At 48.1% G+C, this 16190-nt stretch overlaps 1 protein-coding gene across 1 annotated transcript in view; it reads left to right on the top strand.

Moving 5' to 3' along the window:
* Positions 1 to 2609: 2609 nt before the first annotated feature.
* The window catches only part of COL18A1 (collagen type XVIII alpha 1 chain), a 242449-nt gene continuing 228868 nt past the window's right edge, over positions 2610 to 16190 (top strand). The window contains exons 1-2 of the mRNA XM_073306919.1: positions 2610 to 2650; positions 2731 to 2798. Coding sequence (XP_073163020.1) covers positions 2640 to 2650; positions 2731 to 2798 — 79 coding nt within the window. The 5' untranslated portion in view covers positions 2610 to 2639. The remainder of the gene's footprint in view (positions 2651 to 2730; positions 2799 to 16190) is intronic.

Below are 16190 nucleotides of genomic sequence, written 5' to 3'. Positions count from 1 at the left end.
GTAAGTCTCTTGTTGGCTTTGTCATCAACAGAGTGGCATAAAAGAGTGGACAAGTTTTCTACAGTCACAGCCTCCCTGGGCAAGTTCTTCTCCCTGAAACGTGACACTACCTCACCATTTTTCTGATGATCTTCAACAATATTTTTCAAAACCGTCTTCTTCATAAAATCAATGATTTCATTCTGAATTTCAGCAGAAGTGTACTTTGCATTTTTCGGAGTGGTTTTCAGAGCCTCCTCGAATTTTGGATCGTGTCCTACAGTAAACTTAAGTAGATTGATGAAAATTCCTGATGAATTTTTCAGAGAAAAATCTAAGTCCTTGACGTTTATGGTATCTTGATCTTCTCTCATAGGCAACTAATTTATAACAGAAAACTGGATAATTTTTGCTAAGATTTTTAATACCACTGTACCTGCTTCTTTCAATTTGTGCAGATGACACCAGAGCAGCAGTTGTAGCACCTGAAAAAGGAAGTTATGATCAAATAAATATTATAATCAAATTCACAATCTGGTAATGTTATTGAGCAAATGAATAAACTGAAATAGTAAAATTAGTAAGTTTTTTGTATGCTGGTTGTATCACATCAAGTCTTGGAGCTTTCCTCGGGAAACTTCAACTTAAAGTTTATAGCTGCTGAAGAGCCCTGTTCTCAAAAGACGTTTATTCTCTTTTCAGGGTGACCCATGGTTACTCAGGGTGGAGAAATTCCCTCCTTTCTTAGCCCTTGTCTACACTACAAACTTATGTTGGTATAACGACGTCTCTCGCGGGTGTGGAAAAATGGGCGTCTCTTGTTGACATGGCTACTGCCTCTCGGGGAGGCGGAGTACCTGTGCTGATGGGAGAAGCTCTCCTGTCAGCTTAGGTAGCATCTTCACTAAGCGCTGTAAGTCTAGGCAAGCCCTCAGTTTTCCATGACTAGGGTTTTCTTTTCAGTTTCAAGCTGTTTGAATGTTTCCCCATTAACTTTCATGGCCCACCATCGTCTTTTCCTGGGTTGCACAATGCCCTAGCATTGGAGCTAGTCTCCCCTGGCTGGGGAGGGGGCCCCTTTCTGTCTGCTTGTTTCACCTCCCTGTAGTGAGGTGGCACTGAACGTTGCAGCACAAATTATGAGTACAGCTTTATATACATAAATTCATAACCCCAGCCCATTGTGTGAACAGAGCTCATAACAACAAGGAGTCCGGTGGCACCTTAAAGACTAACAGATTTATTTGGGCATAAACTTTTGTGGGTAAAAACCCCACTTCTTCAGATGCATGGAGTGAAAATTACAGATGCAGGCATGATATAGTGACACATGAAGAGAAGGGAGTTACCTCACAAGTGGAGAACCAGTGCTGACAGGGCCAATTCCATCAGGGTGGCTGTGGTCCGCTCCCAATAATGGGTGGGGGGGTGTCAATTCCAGGAGAGGCAAAAGCCAGCGGGAGAACACTTCAATCCTCCTGGCCATTCTATAACAGATTTGAAAGTAGCTCTACTTGAACAAAAAAACTTCGGAAACAGACTTCAAAGAGAAACAGCAGAACTAAAATTCATTCGCAAATTTAACACCATTAATTTGGGCTTGAACAGGGCCTGGGAGTGGCTGGCTCATTACAAAAGCAGCTTTGCCTCTCCTGGAAGGGACACCTCCTCCTCTGTTATTGGCAGTGGAGGGCATCCACCCTGTCAACACTGGTTCTCCGCTTGTGAGGTAACTCCCTTCTCTTCATGTGTCAATGTATCATGCCCGGAGCTGTAATTTTCACTCCATGCATCTGAAGAAGTGGGCTTTCTGCCCAAAGAAATCGGTTAGTCTTCAAGGTGCCACCGGACTCCTTGTTGTTTTTGTGGATACAGACTAACAGGGCTACCCCTCTGATAGCTCACAATGACCACCTGGGGCATGCCGGCTTTCCTAAGAGACCCTACTTGACATGTATGGTATAGGACCCACTGATTCAACGGCCTATGCTTCGCAGTGTCCGGACCCTGATTGTCACAGAAATGCAGAAACATCAAAAAACTGCCCCTAGCATTGCCAAATCCAGAGCTGACCAAACCCGCTCAGCTCCCAGGCCACCAGCGGGGCCACCCCCCCCCAGCAGGAAAGGCTGGTCCCCTTTGGCAGAGGCGGCCCGTGGGTCGAGGCCGGTCCCCCTGGGTTCTGCAGGAGCACCCCGGCCCCTCGCCAGCCCACCCCTGCCCCCCAAAAGCCGCTCGCCTCTCTCCCGCTTTCCCTCCAGGCGGGTCCGGGCACAGCCCCGGGCCCTGGCCGTGCCCCCTTGCTCCGCGGGCCCGCGCCGCCTGGGTGGCGGCGGCAGAGCCATGCAGCCGCGCCGCGCCGAGCCGAGCCGAGCCGAGCCCGGCCAAGAGCCCGCCAGCCGCGTGAGTCCCAGGAGACTGGCCAGGCCCCGAACCGGGAGGGCAGGGCCCGGGGCCCCCTTGGCCGCAGGGCGGAGTGAAGCCCGGCGTGGGGATGGGGGCGGGGGGGGGGCACCCGGGTCCCAGGGGGCGGGACGCGGCGGCGAGGCGGCGCTAGGACCGCGCGGCCGCCGCCCCGCGCTGCCCTAGGCGGCCCCGCGCAGCCCTGCCCGAGCCACACGCCGCGCCGCCCGGCCGGAGCCGCAGCGCCGAGCCCCGCCATGCGCGCCAGGTGAGCGGGGCCGGGCGGGGCGCGGGGCGGCGCGGTGCGGGGCGCGGTGCGGGGCTAACCTCTCCCCTCCCCTCTTGCAGGTGTCCCCCGCGGCGGCTCCTGCTCGGGCTCTGCGTCCTGCTGGCGGCGGCGGCGGCCCCGGAGCCAGGTAGGGGCGGGCGGCCGGGGCCGGGGGGGGACCAAGCCGGGGGGCGTCCGCGATTTGCTGCTTCGGCTGAGGTCCGTGTTTCAGGCGCGGGGTCCCCGTCCGCCGCCCCCGCGTAACTTTAGAGCGGGAGCGGGGCGGGCTTTGGGGCCACCCGGGGGCTCTTCTTTGCGCGCTCCCAAGCGCGTCTTTCCCGCCGGCAACGGCGGGTCCGGCCCAAGATCCCCCCCTTGTCTCTCTCGTGGCCAGGTAGGAACATCCGTGGCCTTGCCCAGCACGGCTTCGCGCGGCTTCCCCACTGCCAGGTGTGTCTCGCCACTGCAAACCAGCCTGCCCCGCGGCGTGATGGGCACGGTCCTCCCGGTATTCGCACCGCCGGTGCCCGGCCGCGGCCGCTGCCTCGGCCAGGCTGGAGGCAGAGCGCTGGGTGGCTCCAAGGCTCGTCTCTCACCCGCGGACGTTGGTCTGAGGACGGAGAGTGTCTCCCCGTTTTAGCCATTGGCACTCCGCTCCATTGATGGCGCCTGTTAATAGGTGTTAATGATTGTCAGAGGTGGGACGTGGGACAGAGAGAGTGGGCCGGGACGCGTCTGGTTTGTAGCTGTAGAAGGCGGCTCTGGGAATGCGCTTTCCCCGGTCGTGTAGTTTTCAGCTTTTCCCAGGATGAGAATGGGACCTGATTAGGGGCCGTGGCACCTTCAGTATTTTGTCCTGTTGAGTCGTCCTAATCCTCAGGGCTTTTGGAGGTCTTTGCTGAGTCTGTTAAATGGATATTTCAGACTGTATGTCCTGAGAGTACTATTTTACACATGTGGTGAGTGTCAGGTTTGTGATCCCTTTTTATAGCTTTGCCTATTCTCAAGTGGAATATTGTGGAATTAAGTATTGTACATCTGCACAACTGAGTGCATCCCATGAAGTGAGCTGTAGCTCACGGAAGCTCATGCTCAAATAAATGGGTTAGTCTCTAAGGTGCCACAAGAACTCCTTTACTTTTTGTGAATACAGACTAACACGGCTGCTACTCTGAAACCTATTTAGTCATGGGCTCTGCATACTTAAACTCCTGTACATTTAGTATGAAGTATTGTTTGGCTTTATAAGGTTGAAAAGTACTTGTGCACCATACCTAAGTGGGAGTGATTTGTTCTAGCAACAGAAGTGCAGGTTATATTAAGTGAAGCACAGACTTGTATGGGTGAGCAGGAAGGAGGGTGGGGGTGGGGGGCTTTTTAACACTGATGGTAGATAAGAGGAACAATCCTAAAGCTACTTAAAAGGCTGCCATGTCAGTTTGCTTACTCTGAAGTTAACATGTTAGGGCAAAGGGACGGAGGTTTACAGAGGTCAGGCTGAGATTTGCTTGCTTTCTCCTAGTAATAAGACAAAGAAAAGGCATAGCATGCATTTTGGGATGGCAGATTTTCTTTATGCAAGTTGTCCAAGTTTAGGGTATCATTTGAAGGGAAAGTACAGCGCAAGCAGCTTCATGTAAGAGCTTTGAAAAGAAAATACTCTCCATTCACCACGATACACGGTGACTCTCTTCCAAATGAATACCCGATAGAGGAAATCCCATACAGTAGAGGGTAAAATGCATTAGAAAATGGACCCGATGATGGAATAATGTGCATGCGCAATGTTCCCAAAGCAAAGTATAACTGAAAGAAGACTCAGCACCACAAAACTAAACCTCTCTGAATAAAAAAAAAGGGTAATACTGTAATATAACAAGTAATAAAGTAAAGGTTTGTCTCTGCCCTCTGAAATGAACAATCCCTAATAGTCTCTTGTTACAATGCTAGATTACAAAAGTAAAACTGCGTATTGCTCCTACTTGTGTGCATCAAGATACTCCCTACCACATGCAGAGAAAAGAAGACTCGGGCAGGGTATACTGCGTGACTGACAAACCTTCATTACAAAGACGAGGTGGATGAGGTAAATGTATCGCACTCCTGCTTGAGGAAAGATTGTAGAGAAGGACTGCCACGAAATGTCACGCACAGAGCTCTTAGCGGCAGATGAGGCTGGCGCAGGCTTAAGGTTTGCTTTTTTTTTTTAAAAAAAGATAAGTATTGGTAAACAATTTACATTTTAAGGTGAGTGCACTCAGTATGCATCTGAGGGCAGAGCATTCCCCGGGCTTGCAATGGGAGTAGCCATGTGATGTTGTTTAAGACTAGTTGATTCGGTTTTTAACCTGTTGATATGAAGAGACCAGAACCAACCCTTAGCTGTATACTGGGTCCCCACTGTCAGGGCTCTGTTTGTGTCTAGGAGCCTTAAAGAAAACAAGCCTGGGGAAAAGGATGATATGCCAGAGACTCGGAGCCCGAGCCAGGTGCAGGCTGGGCTCCACTGGAGAGACGGGAAGCACCTTCCCCCCTCCGTTTCTAGGCCTTTCCTTTCCCTCCGGGCTTGCAGACGGTGTCTCATTCATCAGGCCGGCAAACAGCTTATATCCTCCAGGTAGAGGGAAAAATTCAGCACATGCTCTGCTCTGCAGCCTTTCTCTTGCCTTGCGGGGACCTGGCTAGTTCTCCTGCTCACTGAGTGAATGAGCAGCGGCAGCCTGAATGATCTTCCCTCCCACCCCCCTTTTGCTCCTTCCAGCTCTTCTAGGCAGTCTCCATCCCACCGCCACTAAAGCTGCATTGTGCAGACCTTGTATGCAGGCACGGAAAGCTGCAGTTTGCAAAGGGGAAGTTTTGCCCTGCTTGGGACCCTTATGAACTCCCCAGTTTTAGTCCTGGCTTTCCTTGCTGGCATGTCAGGCCTGCGCAGTTACAGCCATAGTAGCAGCTGGAAGCAGGTCACGTTTCCAGCGCAGGCAAGGTCTTAGTGCAGGGGTGGCCAACCTGGGGCTCCGGAGCCACGTGCGGCTCTTCGGAAGTTACTATGCGGCTCCTTGTCCAGGCACCGACTCCGGGGCTGCAGCTACGGGCACCAGCTTTCCAACGTGCCGGGGCGTGCTCGCTGCTCAAGCCCTGGCTCTGCCTCCAAGCCCCCTGCATGCCATGAAACAGCTGATTGGGAGGCCCTGGGAGCAGGGGGGATGGAGCTGATGGGGGCTGCTGACGTATTACTGGGGCTCTTCGCAATGTACATTTGGTAAATTCTGGCTCCTTCTCAGGCTCAGGCTGGCCACCCCGTCTTAGCGCTTTGGCCTCTGCAGTGAAGTTCTTTCCAAGCAGAGCAGAGAGAACTTCCTTCCAACTGGGTGCCAGCTCAACCACCTGCTTCAGCCCTTCAGTACTGCTCTCTCCCCGGTCAGTCCTTCAGGCCGGAGCCGTTCTGACGGGTGCTATGGGACGGAGCCTTCCATGTAATCCCTTCCAGGGTGGGGTTCGCATGCCTTTAAAGGGTCACTAGCAACTTTAACCGAGCGTAGCTCCTGGTGCTTCTTGTGCATTTACACAAAGAGCCACAGCAGTGTGAATTCACTGTTTCATTTGCACTGGGTGTCTCTAAATTCTCACAGCAAAATGACTGACCAAGGATTCTACAATTGGTTAATAACATAGTAAAAGCATCCTGATTGGTTAATAATTAAATCACACAGTGTTTCTACTATCATGTACTTTAAAGAGCCACTGGAGGTTCCCAAGCCGCACTCTGAGCATCACTGGTTTAGGGCAAACCGTGACACTGGCTGGACCCAAAGGGCTGAGGGACACAGTGTCACTGAGCAAGGGAATAGTTTTCTCTGGTCTCTCTCCCGACAGTAACAATAATCTTAGCTGATGCTTTTAACAACTGAAGGAAAAACACTTGGAGACCAAAGCATTAGCATTTTTTTAAGTTGGCTGCATCCCCTTTAGTCTGTCAAAGCAGCTGAGCATCTTTTTCCATAAACTCTCCAGTTCATCCGGCATGGTCTTGTTCTGGCGAACCCAAATTCTGCAGCATGCTGCAAGCTATAGTGGGGCTGTGTGCGGGCGCAGGGCTCGGCCTGTGTGGAGCTCCTTGCAGGAGCAGGGCCTCAGTTTTGTAGATCACTTTTCCTCAGGAATGTGAGTATAGAAGCAGAACCCACTCTAGAGAGAGAAAACGATGAAGCAGGAAGCACAGAATGTTTGGGGCTTCTTCGCACTGCCATAATATGAACGCTTAATAGTAGTAACAGATTAAATACCAATGGGTGGGTTACTTTAAAGAGCTTTTTTTAAAATTTGGTTTCTGTTAACATCCTTCATCAAAAGCCCCTACAACAAGAAAACTGCTTTTACTTTAAGCTGCTGTCTTGCTCAGCCTGTTGGAAGAAATGTTGGGTGGAGGAGCATGAGCTGGAGTCTGTGTGCGTACAAATCCTAAGGTGTCTGCTAGCAGTCCCCACATTAGAGCAGGGGTGGTTAAAGTGGAATGAGAGCGCAGGGAAGCAACGCAATTTACTGGAACAAGAATAATAGCTGACTTGAGCACCCCCAACATAAACGGGTTGGGAACCCAGAGCAGGAGCTGGAATGTTGCATTGACAAATTATTTATGGCCTTAGGAAACAACTTCCTCTGGGAATAGCTCAGCACGCTGAAGCAGGGACCCATCCCAGGACTTAGATCCACAGGTCAACGGATTTGGGCCTTGGTCCAGCGTGACACACAGGAGTAGGGATACTGCGCAAGGCCACAATCCTCTAAGGACATCAGCGCCCTTGGGCCCCTGACTCCCAGTCTTCTGCCTTCCCCGCAGCGTTTTCCTCCCCTGACTGCATATTAGCAGCCAGGCTTCCTGGCCAGAATAGGAAATGGTTCACAGAAGGAAGGCGCACATGTAGAGCAGAGAGCATTGCCTCTTGGCAGACAGCTTTCATAGATGTCAATGCCGGATGGGGCCATCTAGTTTGACTTCCTGCATAGCACAGGCCAGAGGGGCTTGCCCAGTGAACTCCGTGTCACGCCCATAAGATCTGTTTGAGCTACAGCATTCTTTTTGAAAGATATCCAGTCTTGGCTTAAAGACTTCAAGTGATAGAGCTTCCACCATGTTTCTAGGTAAAGCCTTTCATTGGTCAGTTGCCCTCATTGTTAACAAATGTACCTATGTTGTATCCATATTTGTCTAACGTCAGCTTCAAGCTATTGGATCTTATCTTACCTTTTCGTGCTAGATTAAAGAAGAGTCCGGCGCTACCAGAATGCTCTTCCCCATGTTGGTACTTAGACAGTGACCAAGTCAGTTGGTAACCTTGCTTTGGATGAATTTAGTAGATTAAGATTCTTACGTTTCTCTTATTACTGTGACCCAGGAACCCCTCAGTGCCTCCTGGCAAGGGGATGAGTATCCTGATTCTGCTTCATCAAAGAGTGTCACGGGAGGTCTTAAATAAAAGCCAGGGCCACACTGGTCACTAATACCATAGTGAAATGTACATACAGATAAGAATGGCCATATTGGGTTTAGATCAATGGTCCTTCTAGCTCAGTATTCTGGCTTCTGACAGGGACTGAGCAGAACAGGGAATCATCCAGTGATCCATCCCCTGTTGCCCATTCCCAGCTTCTGGCAGTCAGAGGCTAGGGACACCCAAACCATGGAGTTGCATCCCTGACCATCTTGGCCAATAGCCATTGATGGACCTATCCTCCATGAACTTATCTAATTCTTTTTTGAACTCAGTTATTCTTTTTGCCTTCACAACATCCCCTGGCAAGTAGTTCCACAGGTTCACTGTGTGTTCTGTGAAGAAGTACTGCCTTTTCCTGGACACTACAGTGCTAATAAACAATGGCCACATAAACACCACCCTATACCGTAAACCTACTGACCGCTATTCCTACCTGCATGCCTCCAGCTTTCACCCTGACCACACCACACGATCCATCGTCTACAGCCAAGCTCTGCGATACAACCGCATTTGCTCCAACCCCTCAGACAGAGACAAACACCTACAAGATCTCTGTCAAGCTTTCTTACAACTACAATACCCACCTGCAGAAGTAAAGAAACAGATTGATAGAGCCAGAAGAGTTCCCAGAAGTTACCTACTACAGGACAGGCCTAACAAAGAAAATAACAGAACGCCACTAGCCGTCACCTTCAGCCCCCAACTAAAACCCCTCCAACGCATTATTAAGGATCTACAACCTATCCTAAAGGATGACCCAACACTCTCACAAGTCTTGGGAGACAGGCCAGTCCTTGCCTACAGACAGCCCCGCAACCTGAAGCAAATACTCACCAACAACCACATACCACACAACAGAACCACTAACCCAGGAACTTATCCTTGCAACAAAGCCCGTTGCCAATTGTGCCCACATATCTATTCAGGGGACACCATCACAGGGCCTAATAACATCAGCCACACTATCAGAGGCTCGTTCACCTGCACATCCACCAATGTGATCTATGCCATCATGTGCCAGCAATGCCCCTCTGCCATGTACATTGGTCAAACTGGACAGTCTCTACGTAAAAGAATAAATGGACACAAATCAGATGTCAAGAATTATAACATTCATAAACCAGTCGGAGAACACTTCAATCTCTCTGGTCACGCAATCACAGACATGAAGGTCGCTATCTTAAAACAAAAAAACTTCAAATCCAGACTCCAGCGAGAAACTGCTGAATTGGAATTCATTTGCAAATTGGATACTATTAATTTAGGCTTAAATAGAGACTGGGAGTGGCTAAGTCATTATGCAAGGTAGCCTGTTTCCTCTTGTTTTTTCCTACCCCCCCCCCCAGATGTTCTGGTTTAACTTGGATTTAAACCTGGAGAATGGTCAGTTTAGATGAGCTATTACCAGCAGGAGAGTGAGTTTGTGTGTGTATGGGGGTGGGGGGGATGTGAGAAAACCTTGATCTATGCAGGAAATAGCCCGACTTGATTATGTAAAGAGTTGTCACTTTGGATGGGCTAGCACCAGCAGGAGAGTGAATTTGTGTGGGGGGGTGGAGGGTGAGAAAACCTGGATTTGTGCTGGAAATGTCCCACCTGTTGATCACTTTAGATAAGCTATTACCAGCAGGACAGTGGGGTGGGAGGAGGTATTGTTTCATGATTTCTGTGTGTATATAAAGTCTGCTGCAGTTTCCACGGTAAACATCTGATGAAGTGAGCTGTAGCTCACGAAAGCTCATGCTCAAATAAATTGGTTAGTCTCTAAGGTGCCACAAGTACTCCTTTTCTTTTTGCGAATACAGACTAACACGGCTGTTCCTCTGAAACCTGCCTTTTGTTAGTTTTTCAACCTACTGCTTATTCATTTCATTGGGTGACCCTTGGTTTTTGTGTTACGTGAACAAATAAATAACACTTCCGTATTCACTTTCTCCATGCCAGTCATGATTTTATAGATCTCTGTCATATTGCCCCCCTTAGTCATCTCTTTTCCAAGCTGAAAAGTTCCTGTCTTTTTAATCTCTCCTCATACAGAAGCTGTTCCATTCCCCCAGTCATTTTTGTTGCACTTCTCTGTACCTTTTCCAGTTCTAATACATCTTTCTTGAGCTGAGGCGACCAGATTTGTACGCAGTATTCAAGGTGTGGGTGTACCAGGGATTCATACAGCAGCATTATGATATTTTCTGTCGTCTTATCTTTCCCTTTCCTAATGATTCCTAACATTTTGTTAGTGGTTTTGCCTGTTAACGGATACGTAACTCCGTACACAGATTCTATCTATCCCAGACTGGAAATATGTTTTAAAGTCTGTATCAAGGCAGAGTTGAAAAACAGGTTTTCTGTCAGCCTGTCTCTTGGGCACGTAAATTAAGCATTGTGGATTAACACAATTGAATCGTTTACAGACAAAGTCAATGGGGGATGTGAAATCAATGGGAAGGCAGCACACTGGAGAATCAGCCTGGGGTGGGGGTATCTGGCCTCTGGGTACAGGCAATGTACTTTGGGGGGTATAAGGAGAAAGCAAGGAGACACCCTTTATCCTGTACCTAGGAAGTAAATTGCCAGCACGTTTACATTCATGAAAATGAGACCTCTGCCTTCCTTGGTGGAAGACATGGCAAAGACTTTGCTGAGACCAGACTTTTTTTAGACCATGGGTTAATCTGTTAAGTTTAGTCTCTAGAGAGCATGTTCTGTTGTTACCCTGCCAGGCAATGTAAGGACTGGCCTAGTCCCGAGGAGAGGGCTTGGGTGGCTAACGGGCTCTAGGTGTCAGGAAGCTGGTACCTGGAGAAGCACAAGCCAGGCTCCCTTTCCCTTGGGAGGAGTGGGGAACGAGGTGACTCTCAGACCTGGGCATCCATTGCAGCTACCTCTGCGATGTCACAGAATCAAACACCTGGAAGCTATAGCCTTCACCGCGATACAGGCATTTCATGTAGTCTCACAGGGCATAACTGACTCCAGGATGGAAGTAATGAGGATAAAAGGACAGCCACGTTGAGGATGTGGGGGCTAGAGCCCTATACATGGAGTGGAGATGGCGTCTAAGGGCTTGTCTCCATGGCCCCACACGGCGTGCTGTGGGGGTGTGAATTGCAGATTGCACTAGCGTGCTGCACTGTAAGTCCCCTGTGTGGGAGCCACAGGCGTGAACTAAACGGTACCTAGTTCACATTAACTCATTTGGTCAAAGGGGACTTCATTAATGAGCACTGGGTACCTTTTAGTTCACACCCCCCGGCAGCCACATGGCAGAGTTACAGAGCAGCATGCCAGTGTGCGCTCGTAGCTCTAACTGCAGGGCAGTGTAGGCGTAGCCTGTGGCAGTAATACATACAGACCCCATGCAACACAAACTGTACAACTGTTTGAACAAGTTAAAAATTACTAAACCGATTATCAGCTTTCCTCGGCTTAGCAGGTAGACTAAGGAATAGAGACTGGCTCCCATCCAAACACCCGCTGGACACTGGCCAGGCTCAGGTCTGTGTGACTCAGGCCTGTCTTCTGTAGAAACTTACCAAAAACATATTCTGCCATGTTCCTGCTCCTTTCCTTGGCGGGGGGGGTGTGTGTCATATGTATAATAAATACACATGCACATACGTACACACGCCTTCTCTTCACAGCAACCCCTGCGTCAGATTCTGGACGCGTTTCCAGTCTCATTTGGAAAGGTACTGAGTCTAATGTAACCTTTGGCAGGTAAGCAGAGAAACTAGGGATGAGCTGGCTACAAGTTGTCCAAATGCTGTCAGGCACCCACCTAAAATATATGCTAGACCATATATATGATATTACCCATACTTCATGGATGCTTTCAGCCTTCACAGTGGCCACTGAAATGAAAAGCCAGTTATAGATCTCCAGAGACAGACAGTTATTCTCGTACGCGGGCCAGGATGAACTATTTTAGGTCCTGGAGCAGATACAAAATAGCATTGTGACATCTGGGGCCAGGGACTGTTTTAATCCTGGGTATCTCAGAAACAGTCAGGGCTATATCTGACTCTGGCATTGGCAAGCTGAGAACTCCACTTTTTCATATGGCTTTGAGCATTTGGCATTAGCCATGGGGATTTGTGAGATATAGGGTAGTTGGTGGTTCGTTTAATCAACAGATGATGAATCCGTGGAACTCACTGAGGCAAATAGCTTGGTACACGAAAAGAAAGGGATTAGATGTTTATATGAGTACAGAGAGCCTTCTGAATTGGACTTACAAGGACAAAAATACAAGAGCTATCCATTTTTCTCTTTCAGGGCATAAGTTGAACAGGAAACTTTACTTCATAGTATGATATCCCATAACTATGTATAGTACAGGGTTTTTAGCCTCCCTCTGATGGTGCCATTAGTCCTTGGGATGAACAGGGTGCTGGTCTGGGTGAATCACTGTCTGTTCCAAGCGGCCGTTCCCATGCTGATGCATGTGCGTGTGGGAGAGAATTGCTTGCTGTGCGAGGAGCGATGGCCCCACTTCTTTCTAAACATCTGCAAACCGCTGGCTGTTTAGGTATTACAGGCCCTAAGCTGCCTTCTCTGCCCCCATTTCCTTTACACCACAAAGGATTTGAAGGAGAATGATTCTGCCAGTGATGGCATTCAGTTCAGCATCTCAGGACTGATGATCTGGAGGATGGCGTGGATTACACCCTCAGCAAGTTTGCAGATGACACTAAACTGGGAGGAGAGGTAAATACGCTGGAGGGTAGGGATAGGATACAGAGGGCCCTAGACAACTTAGAGGATTAGACCAAAAGAAATCTGATGAGGTTCAACAAGGACAAGTGCAGAGTCCTGCACTTAGGACGGAAGAATCCCATGCACCGCTACAGACTACGGACTGAATGGCTCGGCAGCAGTTCTGCAGAAAAGGACCTAGGGGTTACAGTGGATGAGAAGCTGGATATGAGTCAACAGTGTGCCCTTGTTGCCAAGAAGGCCAACGGCATTTTGGGCTGTATAAGTAGGAGCATTGCCAGCAGATTGAGGGATGTGATTATACCCCTCTATTCGGCACTGGTGAGGCCTCATCTGGAGTACTGTGTCCAGTTTTGGGCTCCACACTACAAGAAGGATGTGGAAAAACTGGAAAGAGTCCTGGGGAGGGCAATAAAAATAATTAGGGGGTTGGAGCACATGACTTATGAGGAGAGGCTGAGGGAACTGGGATTGTTTAGTCTGCCGAAGAGAAGAATGAGGGGGGATTTGATAGCTGCTTTCAACTACCTGAAAGGGGGTTCCAAAGAAGATGGATCTAGACTGTTCTCAGTGGTGGGAGGTGACAAAACGAGGAGTAATGGTCTCAAGTTGCAGTAGGGGTGGTTTAGGTTGCATATTAGGAAAAACTTTTTCACTAGGAGGGTGGTGAAGCACTGGAATGTGTTACCTAGGGAGGTGGTGGAATCTCCTTTCTTTGAGGTTTTTAAGGTCAGGCTTGACAAAGCCCTGGCTGGGATGATTTCGTTGGGGATTGGTCCTGCTTTGAGCAGGGGGTTGGACTAGATGATCTCCTGATGTTCTATGATTCTATGACGACAAGGTTTGCTCTGCTTTGCATTTCTTTTCTATGGTCCTTCAAGGATTTTTTATTCTGTAGGCTATCCTAGTGTGCAAGTGAGCTGAAAAGTTATCTGTCTCTTGTGAATGCCACTTAACTGTCTAGATTTTTGATGTGCTCTAATAGATTAATTAATGTGTCTAATTAATGTGTCTTTAGACACGTATGCACATTGTAATTGAGTTCAGTTTGTTGGCAAATGCACATTAGATCAGTTGTTCCTAAAGACTGGTTGTAACAGATGTCCATAAAAGATTTCTGTTTATCCCATACACTAACTTAGTTTGCATTTTGGACATGATGGTTGTGGTTTTTCTTGTTACGAAATGAGATAAATTCAGTGATCCCTAAGGGGTCCTGAGACATTTCAGTAAATACAGTTCAGCACATAGGCGTATTTCCCAGGAGGCTCTTTATTTGAGTGGTTTTGCAGGAAATGAAGTCTATTTATTACCAGCCATAGTGTGGTTTGGTAATGGAGTTAAGGTTAGTTCAATAGAAAGAATAGGAGTGGTCTGAGGCATACTTCCATCTTGATGTTTGTGCATAATGATGCATAATTGGCACTAGTGGAAGTTACAAAACATGCACGAAGAATATACCCTAAAGTGCAGACATACATTATTTCAGTATCTGAACACTCTCACGTCATGTGTGCATGCAGCATATTTAACGGGCGCCTTGGAAATGCGTTTTTCTAAGCAGAGGTGATTGTTTTTTATCCCGGTAGCTCTGCATCTCTTCTCCTTGTCTTACGTATTTTTCTGCTTCTGACTACGTAAATATGAATCGGAATATAAGAACGTAAGAATAGCCAGACTAGGTCAGACCAAAGGTCCATCTAGCCCAATATCTATCTTCGGACAGTGGCCAATGCCAGGTGTCCCACAGGGAATGAACAGAACAGGTAATCATCAAGTGATCCATCCCGTCGCCCATTCCCAGCTTCTGGCAAACAGAGGCTAGGGACACCTGGCTAATGGCCATTGATGGACCTATCCTCCATGAATTTATCTAGTTCTTTTTTGAACCCTGTTATAGTCTTGGCCTTCACAGCATCCTTTGGCAAGGAGTTCCACAGGTTGACTGTGCGTTGTGTGAAGAAATACTTCTTCCTTGTGTTTGTTTTAAACCTGTTGCCCATTAATTTCGTTGGGTGACCCCTAGTTCTGGTGTTATGAGAAGGAGTAAATAACACTTCCTTATTTGCTTTCTGCACACCAGTCATGATTTTATGGACCTCAATCACATCCCCTCCTTAGTCATCTCTTTTCCAAGCTCCAGTCTGGTACTAATAAATGATCAGCCTGATAAGTAAAATGGCAAATGAATGGCAGAAGAATACATGAGTTGGGTAGATCTGAAATCTTTCAGTTGAGGAGTACAGTCAGCTTCGGTGTACCCTGAGCACAGAGCTGGTCTGGTTAAGTGCTTGTCTGCAGATGGAAAGGAAAACTATGGTTGTCTAACTGACATCTCCTCCTCTACCCTGTCCCTTTGTTGGGCTTGCGCTATAATTCTGTGCATTGGTATTTTGTGCATCTGAGATCTCTGCTAGTGGCAAGGGGCAGCTCGCATTCCGGTGGACTTCCCCCTCTCTCGATTAAATGTGTCCATCATTGGGTTCTTCCAGTCAAGGGTATAAAGAATGGTGCTTTATTTTTGATCTGTGGCCTGTTTGATTTTTTTAGCATTTTTGAAAACCCAAAAGCTCTGAGGCAGGGGAAGCCTCTGAGTTGTTTCAGAAGGATTTCTGTAGCATTTTTTTACCGTTGTAGGGTGTCAGCATTTAGGGTTGATTTATAAGTAAGGGCAGTGCAGAGTATGATGGTTCAGAATTGAAATGTAGGGACTTAGAAGACAGTGTTCAGAATCAAATAGCTGGTGTAGTAAAGAGGTTTATGATGTTTGGCATCATAGCTTCACTATTACCCTGCAAGAATGTAACATGCTGGGGTACAGGGGAACTGGCCTTTCATTACCACTGAAGGAGGAGGCATTGTGTGTTCAGTGATGCTAGGGAAACGTGCTTCTACACAGTGCTGCATGGTCTCTTTAGAGAGACAAGGTGGGTGAGGTAATATCTTTTAGTGGTGAGAGAGACAAGCTTTTGAGCTACACAGAACTCTTCTTCAGGTCTGGGAAAGGTACCGAGTGTGTCACAGCTAAACAGAAGGTGGAACAGATTCAACAAAAGGAGTTGACACACATTGCAATGGATCATTCAAGGTGAAGTGCCCAGTTAACCATTCTGCAGTCATAGGACAAAAAGGGGGTTAGTGGTTTACAGATTGTTGTTATAACATAACATAAATCCAGGGTCTCTGTTCAGTCCATGATTTTTAATGTCTAGCGGAATTATGAATTTAAGCTCCCAGGCTCGTCTTTTGAAAGCATTGTGCTGGTTTCCTTTTGAGGACGAGGACTGACAGGTCAGATATGGAGCGATATCACTTTGTGAAAAGTGTTCACC

This window comes from Lepidochelys kempii, chromosome 11 (assembly GCF_965140265.1).
Source record: "Lepidochelys kempii isolate rLepKem1 chromosome 11, rLepKem1.hap2, whole genome shotgun sequence".
Classification (NCBI taxonomy): Eukaryota; Metazoa; Chordata; order Testudines; family Cheloniidae; genus Lepidochelys; species Lepidochelys kempii.
This window is presented reverse-complemented; position numbering and strand designations above follow the sequence as displayed.